At 42.8% G+C, this 24,522-nt stretch overlaps 4 protein-coding genes across 4 annotated transcripts; 2 read left to right on the plus strand and 2 right to left on the minus strand.

The window, feature by feature from the left end:
* The first annotated feature begins 37 nt into the window (after window positions 1–37).
* LOC120429149 (kinesin-like protein KIF18A) lies at window positions 38–17,074 on the plus strand. The gene is made up of 5 exons (XM_039594354.2): window positions 38–429; window positions 11,745–13,049; window positions 15,252–16,224; window positions 16,285–16,416; window positions 16,481–17,074. The coding sequence occupies exons 1-5, from the start codon at window positions 340–342 to the stop codon at window positions 16,654–16,656; spliced, it is 2,676 nt and encodes an 891-aa protein (XP_039450288.1). The 5' UTR covers window positions 38–339; the 3' UTR covers window positions 16,657–17,074.
* LOC120429151 (ribosome-recycling factor, mitochondrial) lies at window positions 13,086–14,032 on the minus strand. Its single transcript, XM_039594356.2, has one exon. It carries the CDS (start codon window positions 13,907–13,909, stop codon window positions 13,130–13,132), a length of 780 nt encoding a protein of 259 aa, XP_039450290.1. The 5' UTR covers window positions 13,910–14,032; the 3' UTR covers window positions 13,086–13,129.
* A 3,736-nt stretch (window positions 17,075–20,810) lies between the features above and the next one.
* Window positions 20,811–22,837, plus strand: LOC120429154 (lariat debranching enzyme). Its single transcript, XM_039594362.2, has 2 exons — window positions 20,811–21,174; window positions 21,239–22,837. The coding sequence occupies exons 1-2, from the start codon at window positions 20,978–20,980 to the stop codon at window positions 22,641–22,643; spliced, it is 1,602 nt and encodes a 533-aa protein (XP_039450296.1). The 5' UTR covers window positions 20,811–20,977; the 3' UTR covers window positions 22,644–22,837.
* Window positions 22,838–22,894: 57 nt separating this feature from the next.
* On the minus strand, window positions 22,895–24,256 carry LOC120429155 (mitochondrial thiamine pyrophosphate carrier-like). The gene is made up of 2 exons (XM_039594363.2): window positions 24,100–24,256; window positions 22,895–24,040 (listed from the first exon to the last, which is right to left on the minus strand). The coding sequence occupies exon 2, from the start codon at window positions 23,930–23,932 to the stop codon at window positions 22,991–22,993; it is 942 nt and encodes a 313-aa protein (XP_039450297.1). The 5' UTR covers window positions 23,933–24,040; window positions 24,100–24,256; the 3' UTR covers window positions 22,895–22,990.
* Window positions 24,257–24,522: the final 266 nt, after the last annotated feature.

Genomic DNA, 24,522 nt, shown 5'->3' on the forward strand with positions numbered 1-24,522 from the left:
TCAAAAACAAAACTTAACGAAGGTCGGTCGCGTCCGTTTTTTTTCGAGCGGTGAGATTCTGTTGTGAATGCAGTGCAACTGCCGCCGCGCTGGTTCCTATTTTCGGTGATTTTAATCCGTCTTTTACGTGCGTTTCAAATGGCTTCTTTCGTGTTCGATCATGTTTTCATCCGGTCGTCGGTGAAGTGATTCGGGGATTGTTTCGTGTGGAAATCAAGCAAAGTGCGCGAAGTGTTGAAGATCGAAGTCGGCGTTGGAATTTGGTCGTTTGGACGAAAAAAAGGAGGAACGATTTTTGGCGTGCATCAAACACATCCGGCCTAGAGGAGGAGGAAAACCATGGGTGACAGCAAAAACATTCGGGTGGCCGTCCGGGTGAGGCCCTTCAACCGGCGGGAATTGGAGCAGAACCAGCGGAACATCATCAAGGTTAGTTTGTGTTTGGGCGGGGACGGGTGAAAGTTTTTTTTTTTGCACCACAAAAACGGTTGTGAAAGGTGACAGTTCTGTGGGGGATTTAAAAAGTAGGGTAGGTTCGCCTATGTTGGAACTAAACGAAAATATTGTTAAATTTTTTAAAACATTTGGCTTATCATCAGAAGAATTCAGTGTTGATAACTATTTCGGCATTTATCAAATTTCGTTTTTTAAATCTTTCAACCAAAGTATTTTTTTATTTTCCATATTACCTTCAAAGAGAAAATCATTCTCTTTTTGCTATTTTTTCTCAAAATTGTCTTATCGCGCATAACGAAAAAGGTATTAGAATCATGTTTCTAATTATATGGAAAAACTCCAACTCAAAAAAACATTAACAGATTTCTAGAGTTCGTCAGTTTTGTGCATTACCACAAGGGCTAGTGATTTTCACGGCAAAAAAATACGCTTTTCAAAACATTGAAATTACACAGTACACAGAAATCCTCATTAAATTACGGCAACAATGTGTTATTTGAGAATGATTGTGTTCAAGAAAGTTACTGAAAAAGTTAGCAATTGTTTAAGATAATAGCACAGACAAACAGACGGGACACTCGAGTTCGGAACCATCGTCCTTCAATAACCGAGCCAAAACTGTTATTGCAAATGCAATTTAGCTTCGGCATCCACTCACCCGGCGCTGATGGCGCTGCTGTCGTGACAGCTTGCCCATCTTTCCTCAGTGTGTGTAATGTGTTTTTGTTGTTGTAAAGCTGAGCGTGAGCACGTGGCAGCAAATGAAAACAAAACAAAATATGATAGAATTCAGGAATTTTAACGGTGATCCACAATACAGGCTTTGCGGGACAAGATTGGAGCAGTTTCGACCAGGGTCAGATGAGCGGCTGACTAGCAAGGACATACCCTTTGCCCCACTATTAACCCGGTAGGCCTGCCGCTGCCGAGGCTGCTGATGAGGCGTCCGCATACTGCGGAGGAAGCCAGATTCTGTGGTGAAGTCATCTCCTTTGGAGCAACCTGCTTATCCTTCATGGAATGCTGCTCAGATTGCTGCTGCTGGTCGTCCTTTTGGCGATGTTGCGTCGATCGTGAGCGCCACTCAATCTTCATCCACAGTTGTTCTGTTTTGATGTAGGTAAGAGTTTGCGGCAGCGTTTTTTGGAATCTTCCCGCGGATGTTCCGAAACGAAACGCGGATGTTTTTGGGAGCAACGGGGAGGACCAGTGGTTTGGTCTCTGTCGTTGCGGTTGTGGTGCGTCGTTGCTGATGCTGCCGCATGGTTTGGCCGTCATCTTCGGCCGTCGGTGTTAATTTTTATTTTTATTTCATCGAGTACTGACGATAAGCAGCAACAAAATTATTTCAATCAGCTGTTGATGTTTACAATCGGCTTGATTGTCTCACGCATACACTGACATGACACATGACAGTAATGGGTTTGTATTGGTATGTTTGGGCTGCGCTTCGGCATAAACTCACTAGGCAGCGCTGGCGTCGCCGTGATTTGGTGGTTTGATGAAGGACGATGAATTTCAAAAATTATTTGTATGGAGAGTCACGTCTGTTTGTCTGTGATAATAGTATAATAGTCATGACAAAAAATATGAGCTCATGTTTAAGAAATTTTGCAGAATTTAAGATTCACCCATCCTATTTTTATTGAAAATTTGAAAACTTAGATTGCTCAAATATTTTATATACGAAGCACATTCTTAACGAAGAATCTTCCAAAAGTAGAATCATTATTTTCCTATACACTTATATTTTTTTACTGAATTCGGTAAAGTTTACCGAAGTTTCAACAGCTGAACAGTTCGGTAAAATAAAAATTACCGAATTCGGTAAAAACTTACCGAAATTCGGTAATAAGGTTCATTATTGTTCATCGTACAACCGAAATTCGTTAAACTTTTGTTCATTTTGACAGATGGTTTACCGATCCAAACTTTACCGATTTTTCAACTACCGGATTCGGTAAAAAAATATCTATGTGTGTATATATTTGTATTTTAAGCAAAATGAAAAATAAATAACTTGATGTACTACCAACAATTATTTAACTTTCGTTGCGTGTAGGGACCATTCATAAACCACGTGGACACTTTTTTGGAAATCTGTTATCACCACTTTCTGATTATATCATCTACCAATAATGAAACGTTGATCGGAAGGAACGTCGCCGGTTTAGTTAGTTTAAGTTATTGTTTTAATTTCATTACAATCGGTTACGTGGTGTCCCTGGGCTTTGTCATAATGAGTGTCATAGGTTTGATGCTTGTTTGGCAAAGAGTATGATTTGATTCGATGTGGAATTAAAATCGAAGTGTTCAGTATGTTGCTGAAGCTTCCATTTTTACACATGGACACCACTTCATGCTGCGAGAACCCACTTTGGCGTAGTCTCAGGGCTTAATCGATGGCCGGTAAGCTGTCATCGAGACAAGGAGGTTCTCTGATAGTGGAAATATCACATTTGTACAATGAACCGCTACATATGTGATTTTTCCCTATCTTAATGTGGGTGTCAGGTTAGGATGCGGGTTTAAAAAAAATAGTGTTTGTAGAATTTAGGATTTTAACTATAAATATCAACTTTTTATACTTTGCCTTTAGTTATTTAGGGACAAAATTAGTAACAGTGAATTTAGTAATTCTATCAGAATCGGTGATTTTCACTCAAGTAGCATAAAAACCATTCTGATTTGTCAAAATTTCCATAGAGTCTCGATCAATCAATAGTGAAATGATATCGGACTAAATTCGTTGATCTGTTGAACTAACGGTTGTCGGATTATGATTGTATCGACCATTGTTGCGAATCGAGGATCTACTGGAATTCTGACGAACAAATGGTCGTCTCTTTGCAATTCACGACGTAAAATATCAACTGTTTTTTTTTGTTTTTTTTTTTTTTAAAGAAGCCAGACAGGTTTTAAAAGAAACGTTTTTTTTGGTTAATAATTAAAATGTCGGGGATTTGAGATAAGAGTAGCTTTCGGATAGGTTGCTTTAAATCTTGTATTCAATTCAAGTTAGGAAGTTATCCGCAAATGAATATTTGGACTTATATGAATAATTGAACATTTTGGACTTATGAATAACACACAACTGTGCATTTATTCTAGAGTCAGATCCATACAGCGTCAGTGTTTATTTGGTCGAAGTGTACTAATTCATTGGCAGATCTGATTCTAGTTGTAATGTACGACAAGACTACTGACGGACGTGACAGGACGAGGGCCCAGTTTAGAGGTTTCGACATCAACGATGTGCGGCTGGATCACCCTCCCAAAAAAAAAAAAAAAAATTACAATCGGTTACGTGGTGTCCTGTTTTCTTTTCGTTGATAGTGATAATTTATTCCAACTGGCAGTTTTAGTATTAACTCATTAAACTATCGATTTTATGAAGTGTAAAACGTATTTTGTTTACTAATTTTAAAATTTGCTCGCGTTATCTAAGTTTTACAAACAAAAAATAGACTGATAAGTCCATCCCATAGCACTACTGCTCGGTTGGCTCGCGTTCGATTAATTTTTTTTTAAATAATCAATTTTTTATCTTTCCGCAGCCGGCTGCCTAAGTTTTAAAATTTTCAACCGATAATCAAAATGCTCATGGTCACATCACTGCCACTCGTGAATCCTGACCTCATACCCATCTACTAACCCCCTCAAAACTCATGTGATACTTTGTCGGAGAAGCAGTCGATTGGGCGGTCTCTATCACTCAAGTATCGGACTAACATTCCCATCCACTTCCCCGTGACCCTACCACTGGTCGTGGCCAGCACCGGTATTGATCAGCATTATAGGGGCCTTTGAGAAGTTACGAAGCGAGGAAAGGTAGCTCCCACTCATCTTCCACGGCTCGTTGACGTAACTTCTGGAGGTCGATAACGGAGTAGCAACTTATGCTTATGCTTAATTAAACCAATTCTTTTGCAAAACTTTTGATGAAAACTTGCTTGTTTACTTCCTATTGAAATATTTATTACACTGTAATAGAACGTCAAATGGCTGATCTGCCAACAATGGGTGCTCCATGGAATTATGAAAATGCTTTTCCCCTTAATCTTTTTCAATATCTTTCTACTAAATCAAATCAAATTTATATCGGCACTAGTTTTTTACCCGTATCAGGATAAGAACCAACCCATTTCTTAATTTGATTTTCAATCGATATTCGTTGGTTTTCTTCTCCCATCCCTTCCATTTGTGCTCAAACCATGAAACTGTTCGGTTGGTTATTGCTCCTGGTGGGAGCAACCACTGCGCACTACATCAACGAGCTGGGAAGTTACATTGCCACGGCAATCTTCCAGCTGGCGTTGCGTGAACCCAGAATCATGGACTGTGTGTTCATCGACATGAATCGTAAGCAGTCGCGCAGCGTTGTAATCACTGGACTAGTGCAGCAACCGGACCTTAGTCACGTTGTAAAGTACGTGCTAGACCGGGAGTACGGTGGCGATCCCTTCGCGTTCCCACAGTATCCGGCGTTGGTGCTGATCGATGCTGGGAACAGTGGGGTCGTCCGCGATGGGGATGTTCCGAGAAACATCCGACGCATTATTGGGAACTTTAAACCGCACACCAAGCTGTTGGTGCTGATTGACGTAACGGCGAAGAAGTATTTTGACTTTTGGAGCGTTCAGCTGAGCGGTCTTTGCTTCTGCAAAGTTGCCTTTTTGGGACTTGATGAAGAGATTATACTACGTAACACTATGAAGGGAACGATTTGGAAGGCTTGGAATAGCTTTCCTTCTTTGGACGATCTCTTTATGAGTAACACTCGAAACATGGGAAAACGACCCGTTGTGTACTCAACAACAACTCCGTTCCAACCGAGCAACAAAACGTTGCTGGAGGAGTTCGATGTGAACGTGCGTTGGATCGAAGAAACGGCCCAATATCTGAACACAACAGCATGGCATTACGTCAACAAGAGAAGGAACTTGTCGACGGTATCGCACAGTGGCTGGAACTGGATCGACGACTACGGGATCGATATTATGGTGAACCGTGCCTTCTATATTGGATCCTTCGATGAAAGCTCTACGGTATTTTCGACCATCCCGGAAACCCTAGTCGTGCTGGTTCCAATTGGGCGACAATTCAACGTCATCGAGCTGTTTCTCGCTCCTTTCACCACCGCGGCTTGGATTACTCTGCTGGCTGTGGTCGCCACGGTAGAGCTGGTGAGTTTGGCAGCTCCAACAGTGTTCCGGAATGATCCCATCTTGCTCGTGATCTGCGGACTGGAACGCTTCAACCTGCACCGAGCGAATCGCAGAGAGAAAGTGATTCTGCTGTCGCTGATTATATTCTTCTTTCTCGTGCTAAACGCGTACGAAACGAAGATCATCTCGATGATGACGAGTAAACCTTCGATTCCGACGGTCAGGACCTTCCAGCAGTTGCTGGACGCTGGCATGAAGTTGAAAATTCGGTTCGCCTATGGCATTGAGCCAGTACTCGAAAGGGTGTTCAAAGAATCGCTGGTTGATCGTACTGAGAGCTTGTTCGAGATGGACGGAATCAACGCGTACGGTGCTGGCAGAGCTGTGTCCGAGCTGTATCTGTCAATCTTCTACTTTAATGTCAAGCTGCAACGCACCACGTACGTAATTTTGGACGAAACTTTCGGCATGAGAGTTGCTGCATTTATGACGAGCTTTCGCAACCCGTTGAAGGAGATATTCGAGCATACGCACCAGGTGCTGGTGGAGAGTGGACTGCACGATCTGTACATTAAACAATCACAGGCAAAAGTTTGGACCATTAAGAAACGTTACACCCCGACCGAGCTTGTTTTCCCCGAAGACGATATGCTTGGGATCGAGGATCTGTTGCCAGCGTGGATTGCACTTGGGGCTGGACTGATCTGTGGTAGTTTTGCTATTGCGGTGGAATTTTTGTTGGTTTGTTTGAAGAAGCTTACATTATTAAAAAATTGTATAATGCATTCGTTCGAACAGCTTAAGTTCAAGGTTTTGCCTTCCTCACTGAGGTAAGGCTATAATCCTGCTCTAAAATTGAACTTTTTATTAAAAGCTCGAAAACCCACCTTGATGTATACATATCGACTCAGAATCGAAAACTGAACAAATGTCTGTGTGTATGTGTGTGTGTATGTGTGTGTGTATGTGTGTGTGTATGTGACCAATAATGTCACGCAGTTTTCTCAGCACTGGCTGAACCGATTTTGACCAAACCAGTCGCATTCGACTTGGTTTAGGGTCCCATACGGTGCTATTGAATTGTTTGAAGTTTCGATAAGTAGTTCAAAAGTTATGTATAAAAATGTGTTTTCGCATATTTTCGGAAGATGAATAAATGGCAGTAAACTGAACCAAACATCATTATGTTATACATCGTTATTTAGGTAATTGAAAGACCTTTCCAACGAGTCCACAACTTTGAAGATCTGGCAACCCTGTCTCGAGTTATAACCACTTAAGTGATATTTATGTACTTTTTTGTAGCCGGATCTCATTTAAATGTATGTAAACAATGTCCGGATCCATCATCCGACACATCGTTGGTTAGATAATTGAAAGACCTTTCCAACGAATCTACAACATTGAAGATCTGGCAACCCTGTCTCGAGTTATAACCACTTAAGTGATATTTATGTACTTTTTTTGTAGCCGGATCTCATTTAAATGTATGTAAACAATGTCCGGATCCATCATCCGACCCATCGTTGGTTAGGTAATTGAAAGACCTTTCCAACGAATCTACAACATTGAAGATCTGGCAACCCTGTCTCGAGTTATAACCACTTATGTGATATTTATGTACTTTTTTGAAGCCGGATCTCACTTAAATGTATGTAAACGATGTCCGGATCCATCATCCGACCCATCGTTGGTTAGGTAATTGAAAGACCTTTCCAACGAATCTATAACATTGAAGATCTGGCAACCCTGTCTCGAGTTATAACCACTTAAGTGATATTTATGTACTTTTTTTGTAGCCGGATCTCATTTAAATGTATGTAAACAATGTCCGGATCCATCATCCGACACATCGTTGGTTAGGTAATTGAAAGACCTTTCCAACGAATCTACAACATTGAAGATCTGGCAACCCTGTCTCGAGTTATAACCACTTAAGTGATATTTATGTACTTTTTTTGTAGCCGTATCTCATTTAAATGTATGTAAACAATGTCCGGATCCATCATCCGATCCATCGTTGGTTAGGTAATTGAAAGACCTTTCCAACGAGTCCACAACATTAAAGATCTGGCAACCCTGCCTCGAGTTCTGACCACTTAAGTGATATTTATGTACTTTTTTGAAGCCGGATCTCACTTAAATGTATGTTAACAATGTCCGGATCCATCATCCGACCCCATGGCTTTCTACCTAAGGTACTCGCGATTGAGTGTGTAGTAGTGCGGTTGTCAAATTCGCTATCTCTGACTCTCTCACTCCACTGACACTGACATTGTTTATGTTTTGGTTTTCCTGGCACGGCCCATTGTTCTTTTGTTATTGTTTTGGTTTTAGTGGCACGGAGTCATGCACTCACACTAATGCAAAGCAAGATGACGAGTACCTTTGATATACAGCCTTGATCCGACCCATCGTTGGTTAGGTAATCGAAAGACCTTTCCAACGAGTCCACAACATTGAAGATCTGGTAACCCTGTCTCGAGTTCTTTCTTTGTAGCTGGATCTCATTTAAATGTATGTAAACATTGTCCGGATCCATCATCCGACCCATCGTTGGTTAGGTAATTGAAAGACCTTTCCAACGAGTCCAAAACATTAAAGATCTGGCAACCCTGCCTCGAGTTCTGACCACTTAAGTGATATTTATGTACTTTTTTGTAGCCGGATCTCACTTAAATGTATGTTAACAATGTCCGGATCCATCATCCGACCCATCGTTGGTTAGGTAATCGAAAGACCTTTCCAACAAGTCCAAAACATTAAAGATCTGGCAACCCTGCCTCGAGTTCTGACCACTTAAGTGATATTTATGTACTTTTTTGTAGCCGGATCTCACTTAAATGTATGTTAACAATGTCCGGATCCATCATCCGACCCATCGTTGGTTAGGTAATCGAAAGACCTTTCCAACGAGTCCACAACATTGAAGATCTGGTAACCCTGTCTCGAGTTCTTTTTTTGTAGCTGGATCTCATTTAAATGTATGTAAACATTGTCCGGATCCATCATCCGACCCATCGTTGGTTAGGTAATTGAAAGACCTTTCCAACGAGTCCAAAACATTAAAGATCTGGCAACCCTGTCTCGAGTTCTGACCACTTAAGTGATATTTATGTACTTTTTTGTAGCCGGATCTCACTTAAATGTATGTTACAAATGTCCGGATCCATCATCCGACCCATCGTTGGTTAGGTAATCGAAAGACCTTTCCAACAAGTCCAAAACATTAAAGATCTGGCAACCCTGCCTCGAGTTCTGACCACTTAAGTGATATTTATGTACTTTTTTGTAGCCGGATCTCACTTAAATGTATGTTAACAATGTCCGGATCCATCATCCGACCCATCGTTGGTTAGGTAATCGAAAGACCTTTCCAACGAGTCCACAACATTGAAGATCTGGTAACCCTGTCTCGAGTTCTTTTTTTGTAGCTGGATCTCATTTAAATTTATGTAAACATTGTCCGGATCCATCATCCGACCCATCGTTGGTTAGGTAATTGAAAGACCTTTCCAACGAGTCCAAAACATTAAAGATCTGGCAACCCTGTCTCGAGTTCTGACCATTTCTAATGCCACTTATGAGCCCTTGAGTGATATGTGTGTTTTTTTGGATCAAATTTGTGTCCAAACCCATCATATTACATATCACCCATTGTTGGAAAAGAGTGAGGAAGGCACCAACCACATAGGTGGATTAAGTTAGTTTTTCAAAAATGAGCGTGTATTTTTTACACCATAAAAAAAAAAAACAGCATCAACTAGTTCATTGTATAACACCTGCAGCAATAAGATGTTCAAATGTAGTTTTAAGGGCATTTTTTCAATTTCGATTTAAAGGAGATTCATAAAAAAAGTCAAATCAAATTGTTCTTTATTGCGAGATTCCTACTCGAAACTAGGTGTCCAAAGGCTTGAAACGGTAAGGCAGTCCAAACTTCTTTTTACAACTAAGCTACCATCCCTCCCTGGATTCCAACTGACTACTTTTGGTCTGTGAATCCAACTACCGTCTACCCAAGTAACCATCCAGCACTAAAACAAATCACTGTCCAGCACTAAAAGCGCTTTTACAGCTGCGAGCTAATGCTAAAGTGTTTTGACATCTGCATCAAAAGCGCTTTTGCAGCCGATTTGCAGCTAAGTTTGGACTTTATATTTCTGATTTCCAGCTGGGCCCCTACTGTTGCTGTTCCACCCCTGCAAATTGTCAACAAAGTTGGGAGAGGCAAAAATATTGCTCTCTCACACTCTCTCTCAATTCTAATTTTAGTTTGTTTACCACTTTACCGACTCAGCTGTTCGAGCGGAGAAGCCAATTTATTTGATTGAACTTGCTTTTGTTGGGGATGTGATGCCAGATATCAGAAGTGGTCTTCGATGTTAACTGATGGTTCCTGCGCCCGGGTCGTCACGCCTGTTTGGGAAATGTTTTACTAGTGTGATTGAACAGCTTCAATTGCCGTTGCATCCTCTAACCAAACACTCGACATTTGTAAAAGATTTCCACCCCTCGATTTCAAGAGAATATATATTTCTTTGAGAGGAAAGCAAAACGTAATTTGAGTTGGACTTAAAGACATTTTATTCATTACATCGCACCTTGCATCACATGGTTATTCACGAACCTAACAAACACGACACTCGGCTGATACTCGCTATTCGTACCTGCTGCCGGGGCACCGTAATCACGAAATGTCCGCTTAGTTCACTGTCCGCTGCCTTCCAAATCCGAACGATTCTAATGGGTGGTGTTTCCTCAACACAAATGTCATGATGGAATTCCAAGACGTGGGTTTTGATTCCTGAAACATATATGTTTGTTTATTAACGACGCAAAACTGTATTTTTTTGGAATACTTACGAAAATAGTAAAAAAAAAGGCGTTCAGTTGCAGCTTTTTCCAGTCCTGATCTTGCTTGCCATGTTGATTTTTCTACGAGTGAGCGAGAGCTGTGTTTTGCTTTGTTCTCCTTCTCGCTCACTCGCTCCCACACTCACTCAAAATGGTAAACGTGATGCCAGTTTTTTTTAGAAACAGCATGACAGTGTTGCTAGTGACCGCTGTAAATCAGCTCTATTCCAGCTGTTAGCAGAGCAGTTGTAATAGAGCTAATTTGCAAAGATCTTAGCTGTTTTATGACAGATTAGCTGGTGAATGCTGTTTTCCAACTAATTTATGATTTGTTTTAGTGCTAAATGGTTACTTGGGTAGCGACTCTACCGACTTCTACACCTGATTTAATATGACAAAGTGTCAAAAGATCATTAATTCTGTAACATTTTAAATAGTGGACGAATCTTTTCGCACTCTTCGGCAAAGTTGTTCCCTGGTACACCAACTATGAGCTCATGAGCAGGGAAGGTATTTGCCGATGGGCCTCCAAAAAGCTTTTTAAATTTATTTCCTTCCCATTAAGGAAATTACTTTTATGATGTATGGAGCACTAGTAGATATTTTACTAATGAACAACTTTGTAGAACATTGTTTTGTTCTAAACTGAATGCTGTTGACATTAGAGCGTAAACAAAAATCCCCTCACCATCGCGAGTGAGGAACGCCGATGGTGGCATTTTTAGACATTGTTTACGCTCTAGTGTCAACAGCATTCACTATGGAACAAAACAATGTTCTACAAAATTGTTCGTTTGTACAAAATCTACAATTGCTTCATACATTATTATAGTGAATTCTGTAACTGGAAGGTAATATGTACATCAAACGAGGGCTTCGCGATGGTTTTTTGCCATTTGCCATCCCTGCTCATGAGGTTTTTGAAAAAATGCCAAAATCGTTAAGGGGCGCAAAATTGGTAAAAGCCAAAACGCACCGATCTTACGGGTTGAATTCCATTTAAAATTCAAAGTCAAAGCGCCAGGTCCTGTCGCAACCAATCAAGCTCATATTTGGGATTCGGGCGCTGAAATGCCCGCAAAATTGACCCGTTTTGTTACATCCGTATAAATACATCAAATAAAAAAGTGCGCTCTGCTTGGTAGTCCCAATATAGGTACAGCTACCCTAAATGTTTTATCTCCCATCGAAAACGATTCAATCAAGTTAAAATTATGCGAAAAATCTATCTAAATTCAAACTTCTTGCGTTTCTCCACGCCAGGTCCTGGACAGTTCGACGCTGATGTTCGACCCGGACGAGGACGAGGACGAGTTCTTCTTCCACGGTATGAAGCAAACGCACCGGGACATTACGAAGCGCGTCAAGAAGAAGCTCGCGATGGAGTACGACAGCGTGTTCGACGCCGAGGCCAACAACGAGGACATTTTCCGTGGCTGCACACAACCGCTGGTCACGTCGGTGATGGACGGGTACAACTGTTCGGTGTTTGTGTATGGGGCTACCGGGGCCGGCAAGACGTTTACGATGCTCGGGAGCGACGAGTGTCCGGGGATTACGTTTCTGACGATGCGGGAACTGTTCCGGCAGATTGAGACGCTGAGCGGGACGAGGAAGTTTGACATTGGCATTTCGTACTTGGAGGTTTACAACGAGTTGGTGATGAATCTGCTGACCAAGACGGGCCCGCTGAAGCTGCGGGAGGATTCTCACGGCGTGGTCGTTAGTGGGTTGGTGCTGAAGCAGATTCACAATGCGGAAGAGCTGCTGGAGCTTTTGGCGCTTGGGAATCAAAATCGAACGCAGCATCCGACGGACGCGAACGCCGAAAGTAGTCGCAGTCACGCGATCTTCCAGGTGCACATTCGGATGGTGGACAAGACGACGGGCCAGAAGAAGACGGTCAAGCTGTCGATGATTGATTTGGCGGGCAGTGAACGGGCGGCCAGTACGAAGGGAATCGGCATTCGGTTCAAAGAGGGTGCGAACATCAACAAGAGTTTGCTTGCGCTCGGCAATTGCATCAACAAACTGGCCGACGGCCTCAAGCACATCCCGTATCGAGACTCGAACCTCACACGAATTCTGAAGGACAGTCTCGGTGGAAACTGCCAGACGGTCATGATCGCCAACGTTTCGCCATCTTCGCTCACCTACGAAGACACCTACAACACGCTGAAGTACGCGTCGCGTGCCAAGAAGATCCGAACGACTCTACGGCAAAATATCGTCCCCACGAACGTTCCCAAGGAGTACCTCGTCAAAAAGGTCAACGAGCAAGCCGCCGAGATCGACCGGCTAAAGGCCAAACTCAAGGAGGTGGAAGAGCTGGCAAAGGCCAAGGTGGCGTCACCTCCGGCAGCTGGCAAATTCGGCATGCCCGACGCAGTGCTGCTCAACACGTGGCGCTCGCGAATCGACAACTGCTACGCGATCGTCAAAAAGGCCCAGGAACACTACTTCAACCTGCAGAGCAAGGAAAAGGTGCTTAATTTGCGCAGCAAGCTGAAGGAACAGGCCGAAATCATCAAGAAGATCGTCACGCTGGATGGCAAGCATCTGAATGAGGTGAGTGTCGAAACAACAAACAACAAACTTTGAGAGTATTATCCCTGGTAGCGATTCTATATTTAAACTTCAACCCCCTACTACGACTTATCCCCCAACAACTCGGCCTGCTTAATCTCCATCATTTTCTCCGCCTCCTTAATGTACTCGTTGGCAATGGCCGTGATCTGCGCCTGCACCTGGTGGTTCAAATCCTCGGAAATGTCCGTCTGCTTCTTGAGCTTCTTAATCTGCCCGTTCTGGGCGTCCTTGATCGCGTCCCGACACTTGATAAACAACGTCTTGGCGTTTTTCGCCAGCCCCTCGCGGTGCTCACGCGTAACCTTCGGCACCGGAACGAACAGCGTCGTCCCGTCCTGCTGCGGGTTCAAGTTCATGCCACTCTTCTGGATCGCCTGCAGCACGGCCGGAATCGTCTGCGGAAACGACACCAAGTTTACCACCACCGTTTTGGGGTTCTTGCGCACGATCTGCCCCAGTTCCTGCAGCTGGTAGTCCTTGCCCTCGTACGTCACTTTGAGCGTTTCCATCGCGCCCGTCGCCGATCGCAGCGAAAGGTTCTTGATGTAATCGTCCTTCATGGTGGCCACATTCCGCTCCATTAGCGTTCGCAGCGCCGCAACGTCGAAGACCTCGGCCAGTTGGTCCTCGTTGATGTGCACTTTGGCGCCCCCCGCGCCTTTCTTTTCCTTCTTTTTGTCCTTGCTTTTGGCGTAGCCGCGAGCGGGCTGCAGAACTGGCGTCGGTGCCGAAAGCAATCCTGCGGTGGCAATTCGTGGTGTCGAGGACGCTTCGGTGGTCAGGGCCAGGACGGCCCGAACCGTTTGCGATAGAATGCGGACGTTGGTTATTCGAAGCATTCTTGTGATTTTTTGATTGAGGAGTTAAAACTGCAATTTGTTATCAAAACAAACGGTGCTGACATAACAGGGATGTGTGAGGGGCCGGTGCCGGTGCAGCCTCAACGGACTGAACTGTCAGATTTAAATCTCTTTCGTTAAACTTGACGAAGGGTGCGGGAGCAGCGCCGGTGCCCAATGAGTATGAGTGTTCTGTGTACAGACAAGCAAATTTACTCATTTGCAAGTTAAACTCGATTTACCCCTTTTTGGGTTATCCTTGTCGAACTAAAAAATATTCATTCACAGTAGTAGAAAACAGTATAGATTGTCTAGGGGAAATCTGTGTTAAACAGTTGTAAAGAAAATATTTATTTTATTCAATTTTATTTATTTTCATTTCAAAATTGTTCGAGATTTTTAATATAGCATTTTTTTATATGGAGGAAACTCTGGCGATGCATTTCCTTTAACAAAATAAGCCTTTTGATGTCTTCGGCAAAGTTACGTTTGCAGTTTTGATTATGCCTCTAAACAACTCTAAGGATTACTTTATTGCATTTTTTTGTTTTTTTTTTATGTGCAGTTTCTAAAACACACAAAATGAAAATTTTGTTTATTGGATATTATTTTTTTTTTACTTGCCGATTTAAAAGATACAAAGCACTTTCGTTAAAAATGTTCCATAAAATCCAAGAAATTTATTATCCCTCCACCGCCCAATTTTTTTTTCTAGAATTTTTATTTTTCCCGTGTTCAGGAGGTTATTTTGAGTAACTTTTGTTCTACAAAAAGCTTTACTTCTCCTGTTTTATGTTTTTCTTGTTTCATTTTTAGTATTTTAATTTGCGTTTATCTTGTTTAGTTTATGTTTGTTTTTGGTAATATTTGGCCTATTCTACCACCTCCTATCATTACATCTTCCCTATTTAATTTTTCATGTTTTTACAGTCACTTTTCCATGTTTTGTTTGTTTTTCACATTTTCTGCTATAAAATGGCACCATTATCATTTCAATTGTAAAAAAAATGTGAGAGGCATAGTCTGGGACACTAGAAAAATTACTGCATACTTCTTTTTACTTAAAATATACGAAATGTTAGTAAAAAACACATCCAAAGTTGACCCCTAAAAATGCCATTTTGAAAAACATTGGCAAAGTCAAATCCAACCCAAAAAAAAATCGGAAATTTTAAGAGTTCTTCTATCCAATGCTTTTTAAAGGTCAAAAATTGGTTGAAAAATGTTTTTTTGGCGATTTAAAAATCGAAGCCCGTCTAAAGGCGGGGTTGGGTTGTAGAGGGTTATATTCCATTCATCAACATGAATTAAATTTAAATCACAAACAAACTGCTCTTCTTAGGACATTGCCCGCTTGGAGGCCTCCATCGATCGGTACGGAAAGCAGGTGGCACGCCAGAAGGAAGAGATGAACCGGTGGGCCAAACGGTACCGAGACGCCCTCCGAAGCGTGGAAGCGCTGCGTTCCGAAGTAAACTCTTCGGAACTGGCGCCGCTCTTGAGCTTCCACATGACGGCAAGGGCCAGTGAAATCGATGCCGCCAAGTCGCACCTCAAAAAGAGCCACATGATGAAGATCAACATCATCTACATTGACGAGAACCGCCAGTGGGAGAAGATCATGCAGCTGAGCGCGGAGATAATTCAGCAAAATTACCTGCTGCTTCGCAGCATGGGCCGGCTGGACAATGTGATGCTGGAGAAGATGGAACGGCTGGTGAAGCTGGATCACTGCCAGCGGGGAGTCAAATTCACCGACGACGACGATCAGGGTGAACTGATGAAGGAGGTCAATATCACAGACACGAGCATCGAAGAAATCACCAACCTTTCCGACTGTTACGATGGCGGCGCGGATGACATGGAAATGGATTGTGGCGTGAAGCGATTGAAGGACGACGATGACGAAAGCGAACCAGAGCACGACTTCAAGAAGCACAAGTATGAAGCGAACATGGCCGAATTCAAGAAGCCAAAAGCTCTTCGACCGCTCAATTTCAAACCGCAAAGCTTGAGCGTCAAGACCACAGTCACCAGAAAGACTCCGACCAAGGCCCAGAAAACGACCACCATTGCGCAGTTCAAAGTACCTAAATTGATGATCAGTGGACCGTCAAAACCATCCAGTGGCAAGAAACAGCGACAACAGGCTGCGAACTCATCTACCTCATCGAACGATGCCAGTGACGCTTCCGACGGACCCGACGAGAACGTCAACAGCACCTTCTGCATCGATTCAGCCCAAAGTACAGCCAACTCCTTGTTCTCAAACGTACTCGTGGAGAGCAACGTGGATCCGCAAGTTTTGAACAAAGGTAGAAGTGACCTTCTATCACTCAGAATCATATTTTTAACATTAACTTTATCATTTCCAGTACTCCGCCGAGCATCAACAAAAGGCAACGTGATTTCCAAGGTGACGCTAACGCTAAACAAAGAAAACCGGAAGTTCAGTCCGAAGCGAGTAGGCAAAAGCCCACGACCGCTGATTCGAGCCAACAGTCGATGTAAGTAAACCTTCAAAAAACGTAATTTCCAGTATTTCAATTGCCCGTTTCAACACACTCCCAGCTCACAGCACAGCGGCCAGCGTAATCAGCCGGTACCGGATGATGAAGGCGGGCGCCGTCTCCAGTTCCTCGTCGACCACGGCAAAACTCACCGCCACCACGCCGAAAAAGGGCCTCAAGAGCACGTACGACAGCGACGGCGAGCGGAAGGCGCCGCCGCGTCTCACCAAGAAGTAGTCCGGGCGATCTGTACACATCGGAATATTTTATACTCGTTTTATTTTTCTTTTTAAATCTTGTGAATGTAACTATATTTCTTAGGCTTGTGCGTTGCTTTACCGAGACGAACGAAACAAAACAAAAAAAGTGCGGAGGCTTTCCTGCTGTGAGGTTGAAATGTGTTGATCGTATTCATCTCTTTGCATTTGTATTCAAATGTTATTCAATAAAAGAAGTAGAAATCGGAAGCCCCTTGGAGTAGAGTACGGCCAGTGAAAATCAGTAAATATAATAAATGGTTTATGTAGCACAACTTAGCCATCGAGAATAGTTGCGTATCAATATTCATAAGCTTGCGATACAAATATAGAGCAATTTTATTTATAGCTGCAACCTAACATAATACAATGCTTTAAATATAAAGTTAAAAAATAAATAAGCCGTACGGCGATATCGTGTTTTATTTCATCCATCCACCTTTTCATGAAAATAATCATATATGGACCACATAGGATGTAATAAAATGACCAAACCCGAATCCCAAATATGAGTTTGAATTTTAAATTGGTTTTTACCCATAAAATCAGTGCATTTTGGGATTTACCAAGAAACCCAAAATAAATCATTCCCTCTCTTTTGTTTTGCTGTTTCTTGATCCCGTTTGTATCAATGTTGATTTATCTAGTTGTCAGTATTCAACTGATTAATACATTTGTTTTCAATGAAAAATTCAGTTTGATAAGATAAGTTTGATAAGATAAGATAAGTGGGACTTGTTTTAAGAGAAATGTTCGAAGAGACTAATTCTTTAAGCAATTTTGCAGTAACTCAAAACTTCTTGGAATTATTTTATTGCAATTTAAATATTTTTTTCTATGTTTTCAAAACGTAAAAAAGTTTTTCATTATTTTCGATTAGATTTTATTCTCTTAAGATTTTCGATAACTGAAAATCATGTTTTATCTAAAGTAAATTTACACATTCTCACGAAAAAATTGAAGGGCAACATTTTGATTTTTTATTTTGAAATTACTTTAAAATATTTACAAAAACATACATTGCTAATCTCAAGTTGGAATCTTTTTTCAAATATTCAATTAATGTGACAAATGAAACAGTTTCCATCAACATTACCTCTTGTTTGATAAACAAAAAATTAAGAATATCATTTGATTCATAAAAAATATGAAAATCAGTTTTTTTTAATGTATCCAATATTTATTTTGAAGGATTAAAAAAAAGAACAATATAGAATTTTGATGTTTTAAATAACCTTTTCATTCTCAAATTTATTGAAATAGTGAAAAGAACCTTAAATTTAAAGAAAGTTTTAGAAGTAGAATTGAATGAATTTGATTTGAAAATTGTACAAAATATTACGAAATTATTCAAAAGTTAAAACATAATTTTCAAACATGTATGGCTGGAATTCCTGGCAGGCCAAGGGTGCATGATACTGATGATACTCGTCGGTTGACAACACCCAGGCGAGGAACATCCCGGAAGGAGCCCAACTACATCCGTAGTGCTGTTTGGACAAAACAGCATGGCTCTGGTTCCTTGCAAGTGTCCTATTTTCTTACCTCCACGTTGGCTTGGTTTAGTCATCATGATGACAAGGTGTAACCTAGCTGGTGGCCTGTGGAAACGACTCGTAAACCTTTGACCAGCGAGGGTCAGAGTAGAGACGGCTAGAAGAAAGGGGCGCGACAATGTGGGAAAGGGAAGTAATTTGTGATTGTAGACGGTATTGTTTTGATTCGCAGTATGTTGAGTCAACTGCTGTGGATGTACCTGAAACATCGCACAACGGGGTTTCTCTTCTCTTCATTCTCAGCTACCACCTATCTTCTGTTTATTTTGTTTCACTGATTTGCTAACGCGGCTTCTGTTTACTATCCTCCATTTGATTTCGATTTTACTCATTTGATTCTCTTATTTCTCAACGCTTTTCCACTCTATTTTACTAATTGATGCTGCTGTAACAAACTGTCTGCTTTCCCTTAATTTGGCAGCGATGTCAATTTTGTTTATCATGTGCCTTTTCTTTATTTATCTATTTGAATAATTTCTCATCTTCCCTGTAAATTGCCCTCAATACAATCTAAGCTTGTTCGTTACCTCAATTTATTAACTATGGTTAATTTCTTTATCTACTTCATAAATTACTATCTTTCTTTTACTATTGAATCTTTACATAGTATATTTCCTTCACTGTCCATTGTTTTAAAACTTCACCTTTTTCTTAAGCAAGTGAGGTTTGAGCCCTTACTCAATTTATGGAATGATTAAAGGATTAACACAAATATTACTTTTGTATTTTTGGTAAACTTTTATAACATGCTTAGGACCAAAAATTGTAACAAAACACCGCAACAAATGAAATAGCAACAGATAAACAGACTCAACAATAGGGAAAATTTCAGGAGAAAACAATACACAGTAAATAACAATTAGTTTTTGAATTAAAACTAAAAATAAAACAGTGTTTGCTTTAATGAAAGTTGATAGGCACACTATAGATGGTTAGGCGCTTATACTTACATCAAACCCTACTTAATGTACCACCCCCGGCCGAGTTAAAATGCGTAACCGGAAAAGAAGGTGTGCATGCCTGGCACGAACACTCAAAGCGTGTTCTAGCGTGTTGCTCGTACTGACTCAGAGCAAGGGTGAGATGTAGGTGTAAGGGCAGTGCGTGTTCGTCGGGAACCTAGTGCATAAGATCGGTCAAGGCCCGTTCTTACACTGAAAATTGCGAATTGCGAATGTGTGGCTGGAATTCCTGACTTTTCCCGATTTTGATAGATTTTTAGCGAATTCCCGACTTTTCCGATTTCCCGGCTTGAATGGCCCTGTTTTTAGTCGAAATATATTTCCGTTTCGCATAAATGTGCAGAGCAGAGCGTTCCCGTACTTTTTTGCACCAAAAATCACTTTTTTCTAAGGCAAAACTTTTACAAAGAGAAAAGCAGAAGTAGCAGCAAAACCGTTCTCGTACTTTCCTGCAGGTAGTTTCTTCGCTCTGGTTAGCTTCTTATGTAAATATCGCTTTCCCTTTTCTCACTCTCTTGCAGAACTATTTTGTTCGCAATAATCTTGACTTTCAGGACTTTTTTCAATGCAATGAAGCACCCGCAGTCGAGCAGTTTTTGACTGTTCGCTCCATAAGAAATACATTGTAGAAAAAGCAAAAACTGCTCGAATGGAAGTGCTCCATTAGTGCTTATTCAAATTTATCAGTTCTGCTCCAGAATGTTACATTTCATCGCCGTCGTGCTAACTTGTCGCACGTGTATTTTGGGCCAAATTGAATTAAGAACGCCATTTTGTGCAGCTCACAATGCCTCACCTTTTGACCTTCACAGATCTCCAAAATTCGATTCCAATCCTGAGATATTCAATAAAAACCGAAAAAAACTCCGTGCATTGTTGTCGCTCTTCATATGAAAGAAGTTTCAATCTTGTCGTGCTATCTTGTCACTCCCTGAAAATTGATGTAAGTGCGACAACTGGGCAAAGGGATTTTGTTCAGAACGCGTTTGACGCACGTACAAGTTAGACTACCCTAAACATTTGTAATTATAACTCGGGACTCCAGCAACCAACTTCAACCAAACTTCGGGACAATGCACAGAATGGTCAGCCAACAAAACGTGTTTGTTATTGTTTACATTGCGTGCTCTAGTTTTTGTTTATTCATGGTCAAACATTAAAACGCGTTTTTCTCGGAAGGTCGAAATGGCGGGTGCGACAAGATAGCACGACGACGTCCATTTGAAATTCAGAAATTTGGAGAACCTTTCAACTGCGATCAATTCATAAGCCCTTACAGGGAGGGGAGATATTTCCAAGTGTAGATTTTGCTAGGTGAGTGCTCTTTTAGGGAAAATAAATGTTGACTTTCAGGACTTTTCAGCTACGGCTGTGGCGAATTTGACAAATGGAACACAAATTTGCCAAGGTAAAGTTTATTATTGAAATGCATTAAAAATCTTCTACCATTTGAAGACGTGCCTTTGAATATATTTACAGGTACTCAAATTAAGGGTAGAAAATAATTATTATAATCCTTGTTCTCAACCAAACCCGCTGGGCACACCGAAAACACCGCAACCGTTGTAGTGCTCCGCGAACTGTCATCTCACGCACGCAAGCGCTTTCATCGCCGAGTTTGTTTTGGTTTGTCGCTTGTCCGCTCATCCTCCCGAGAAGAAAAGCCGCGGCGCGGATCAAAATTTTAAATTTGCGACGCGCTTTTTGGTGTTTTTGGTGCAATTTTTGTTTTTTTTTGTTTGTTTGGGCGCCGCCGGGCTGGATAGACAGACGGTAAAAAAGAATGAAAATAGCGGTAGAAGGATGCGCCCACGGCGAGCTGGAGAAGATCTACGACCTGGTGGAGTCGATTCAGCAGCGCGAGGGATACCAAATTGATCTGCTGATTTGCTGCGGTGACTTCCAGTCGACGCGGAACCTGGAGGACCTGCAGTGTATGGCCGTGCCGAAGAAGCACCTGGACATTTGCACGTTTTACAAGTAGGTTTGGTTGGGGGTTGAGTTGTTTTGTGATGGAGGGTGAATTTTTGGTTTTGTTTTATAGATATTACAGCGGCGAAAAGGTGGCACCGGTTTTGACGATTTTTATTGGTGGGAACCACGAAGCGTCCAACTATCTGCAGGAGTTGCCGTACGGTGGTTGGGTGGCGCCAAACATTTACTATCTTGGCTATGCCGGTGTGGTGAACGTGAAGGGCGTCCGGATAGGGGGCATTTCGGGGATCTACAAGGGACACGATTATCTGAAGGGAAGGTTCGAGTTTTCTCCGTTTAATGAATCGACGAAAAGAAGCGTGTACCACATCCGGCAGTTGGACGTGTTTCGGTTGAAGCAGCTTTCGCCCAAGGTGGACATTTTGCTGTCGCATGATTGGCCCCGCGGAATAACCGACTTTGGCAATAAGAACCAGCTGCTGCGGTTCAAGCCGCACTTTCGGGAGGACATCGAGGACAACAAGCTAGGCAGTCCGCCGTGCGAGGACCTGTTGATGACGCTGCGGCCGCCGTACTGGTTCGCGGCACATTTGCACTGCAAATTTTCGGCACTCGTTCAGCATGATGAAGGGGAAAGTACCAAGTTTTTAGCGCTGGACAAATGCTTGCCAAAGAGGAGGTTCTTGCAAGTGCTGGAAATTGAAACCGCCGAGGAGGGCAAGGCAGAACTCAAGTACGACCTCGAGTGGCTAACCATTCTCAGCTTGACGAACCATTTGATAAGTATCAAGGGGATCAACGGTTACATGCCAGGGGAAGGCGGTTCCGAGCGATTCAATTTCACCCCAACCGAAGAGGAGAAGAACGCCATCTTGGAACGCTTCCAGAACGATCTTCGAATCCCACAGAACTTCACCAGAATCGCCGAGCCGTACAACCCCTCAGCAGGCACAGACTTCGATCTGGTCGAGCAACCGAAAGCTTTCATCAACCCACAAACGACGGAATTCTGCAACAAACTAAACCTCGACGATCCCCTCCAGCTGGCCATGCTCATGACTGGCCACTCGCTCAACACCTCAACCTACGTCGACCAAGGCCCAACCCCGAACACGTCCGCCACCAGCCCGGAACGCAACGAAGACGAAGTCCCACTGGAAGACTCCAACTCTTCCGACGACGAACCAACAACCCACTTCCTATCCCGTGCCCCGCTGGCATCGGTCCTCCCGAAGCCCAAATGGCGCCAGGACTCAACGTCGGACCTTTCCTCCACCCTGGACGATTCCTCCCTCTCAACGTCCAACCGCAGTCTGCTGAGCTTGCCGACGCCCAAGAAGGAAAGCTCGGCGTCGGAAAACTTTGCCATCGACGAGCTGAACCTGTCCAGTCCGAAGGTGGCCGTTGATGAGCCGCCCCAAGCCGAGAAGAAGAGCGAGTCGGAGGACAAGCCGCCGATGAAAAAGTTCAAGCGGAGAAACGAAGCGATCTACGCCAAGGAGGATAGCGAGTGAACGGGGTGAGTTTGCTTTCTTGTTCGTGTGTTTTTGTATGATGCAATAGTTGAGGTTGGACCTCTTATTCTCTTCAGCGTGTACGGTGGGATAAACCGTAATGGTGGTACAAATCCGAAATTGTACAACGTCCAATAATGTGACAAACGAGATCGTGTAATTGATGAATGAATTAATAAATTGTTTTATATGAAGAGTAGGGTTTGTAGGACATTCTGAAACAATCCGTAAGCCAACGTAGTTGATTTAAGTTAGTAAATAATCTTGTGCGAGTTTATTTCGGTTCTCTCATCTGTACAAATTGTATTCGATACTACATCTCTAAACAAACATAAATTCGTTACAAACTAAATCGCTTTTCGAAAGCCACTGTTAAACAGACTAAGCAGTCCATCGTAGATGGAAAAGTAAAATGCAGACGTTAGCCCAGCCTTCAGCAGGGACGGACTGAGCCCTTTGTACAGCCCGCGCAAGCCCTCGGTCCGCGTAACATCGTAAAGGCACTGAACCATGTGGTTGCACACAAAGTGCCGCCCGAACGTGGTTCGATTGCGCGAAAATCCCTGTATCTGGAGCCGCTTCTTGGTCAAATCCAGCGGATAGACTAGCAGCTTCGTCGACAGCCCGGCCAGGCCACCGCACAAAAACAGTTCCGTCGACGGAAGCGGCGCCGTTTCCGGCAACCCCTCAAGCCTCTTCACCACACCCCCAAACAGGTTCAGGAACATAAACTGACCCCCGGTCAGCGGTGCAATCTGCAGCAACGCCGGGCCAACCCCCCTGTACAACCCGCGAACACCTTCCAGCCTATAAATCATTCCAAACGCTTGGAACGCATTCTTGTAGCCCTTCCCAGGATCCTGCGAAATCACCCTCGTTCGTATCACGTCCAACGGCATAATCGTAAGTGCCGCAAACGACCCGCTACAAGCGCCACAAAAAAAGTTTCTCGCACGATCGTGCTCCTTAAACACCGCCACATCCCGTAACACCCCGTTCAACCGTTCGTAGCACGAAAACTGCGAAAACCCGTACACCAAAGAAAGCACCTGCGCCGGATTGTGGCCCTTCCAGAACGCCAGCAAACCCTCCTCCCGGTAAATACACGACACCGACTGGGCGATCGACCGGTACTTGGAGATTTCCGAACTCGCCGCCACCGGTTCAACCTGCAGCTGCAGCCGGATCTTGAGCACGTCCAGCGGTTGGCACACGAACCGGGTGATGCAGCCGGTCATGCCGCCGGCCAAACCGGCGTACGAGGCGCGGTTCTCCCGCGGACGGTCCATTCGCTCTGGTTTCGTCACGTTTGGGCACGGTTACATCACGCGACGCGCCCAAGGACACCCGAATTTCGTGCTTTTGCGTAATGTCTGCAGGCGTTAATCCGGGAGAACCTTGAGAAAAAAATCAAATTTATTCCCTCTAAACAAGCAGATTGTAAAACACTACTCACATTGAGGAAAATCTAATCAAACCAATTAAATACCAAATGCTACTGATTGTGGCAAGAAACGACAATCAACTAAAATATTCAACCTTGCTTGATTTACGGCACGCATGTGATGATTATGAGAACGTAAACAAAGTTTGCATGTGTTTACGTCAAAAGTGGCACGTTGTGGTGGATACCGGAGCTATCCCTTTGCCCACGGTGTTCGAAGATAGAAGTTTTAAATTACAGTCCAGACTCGATTATCCGTAGGCCTCGGTAAAATGTCACTTCAAATAATCGGACCTGTTTTGTTTTTTATTGTTAAGCTTGAATATTACCCCAACCATGCTCTAAAGTGATTAAGAATGTTCAAATCCAAGATGGCGGGGTTGAAATAATAAAAAAATATTTGGTAACTATAAAAGCCAATCAACAACTAAAATT

The sequence above is a fragment of the Culex pipiens genome, chromosome 3 (genome assembly GCF_016801865.2).
Source record: "Culex pipiens pallens isolate TS chromosome 3, TS_CPP_V2, whole genome shotgun sequence".
NCBI lineage: Eukaryota > Metazoa > Arthropoda > Insecta > Diptera > Culicidae > Culex > Culex pipiens.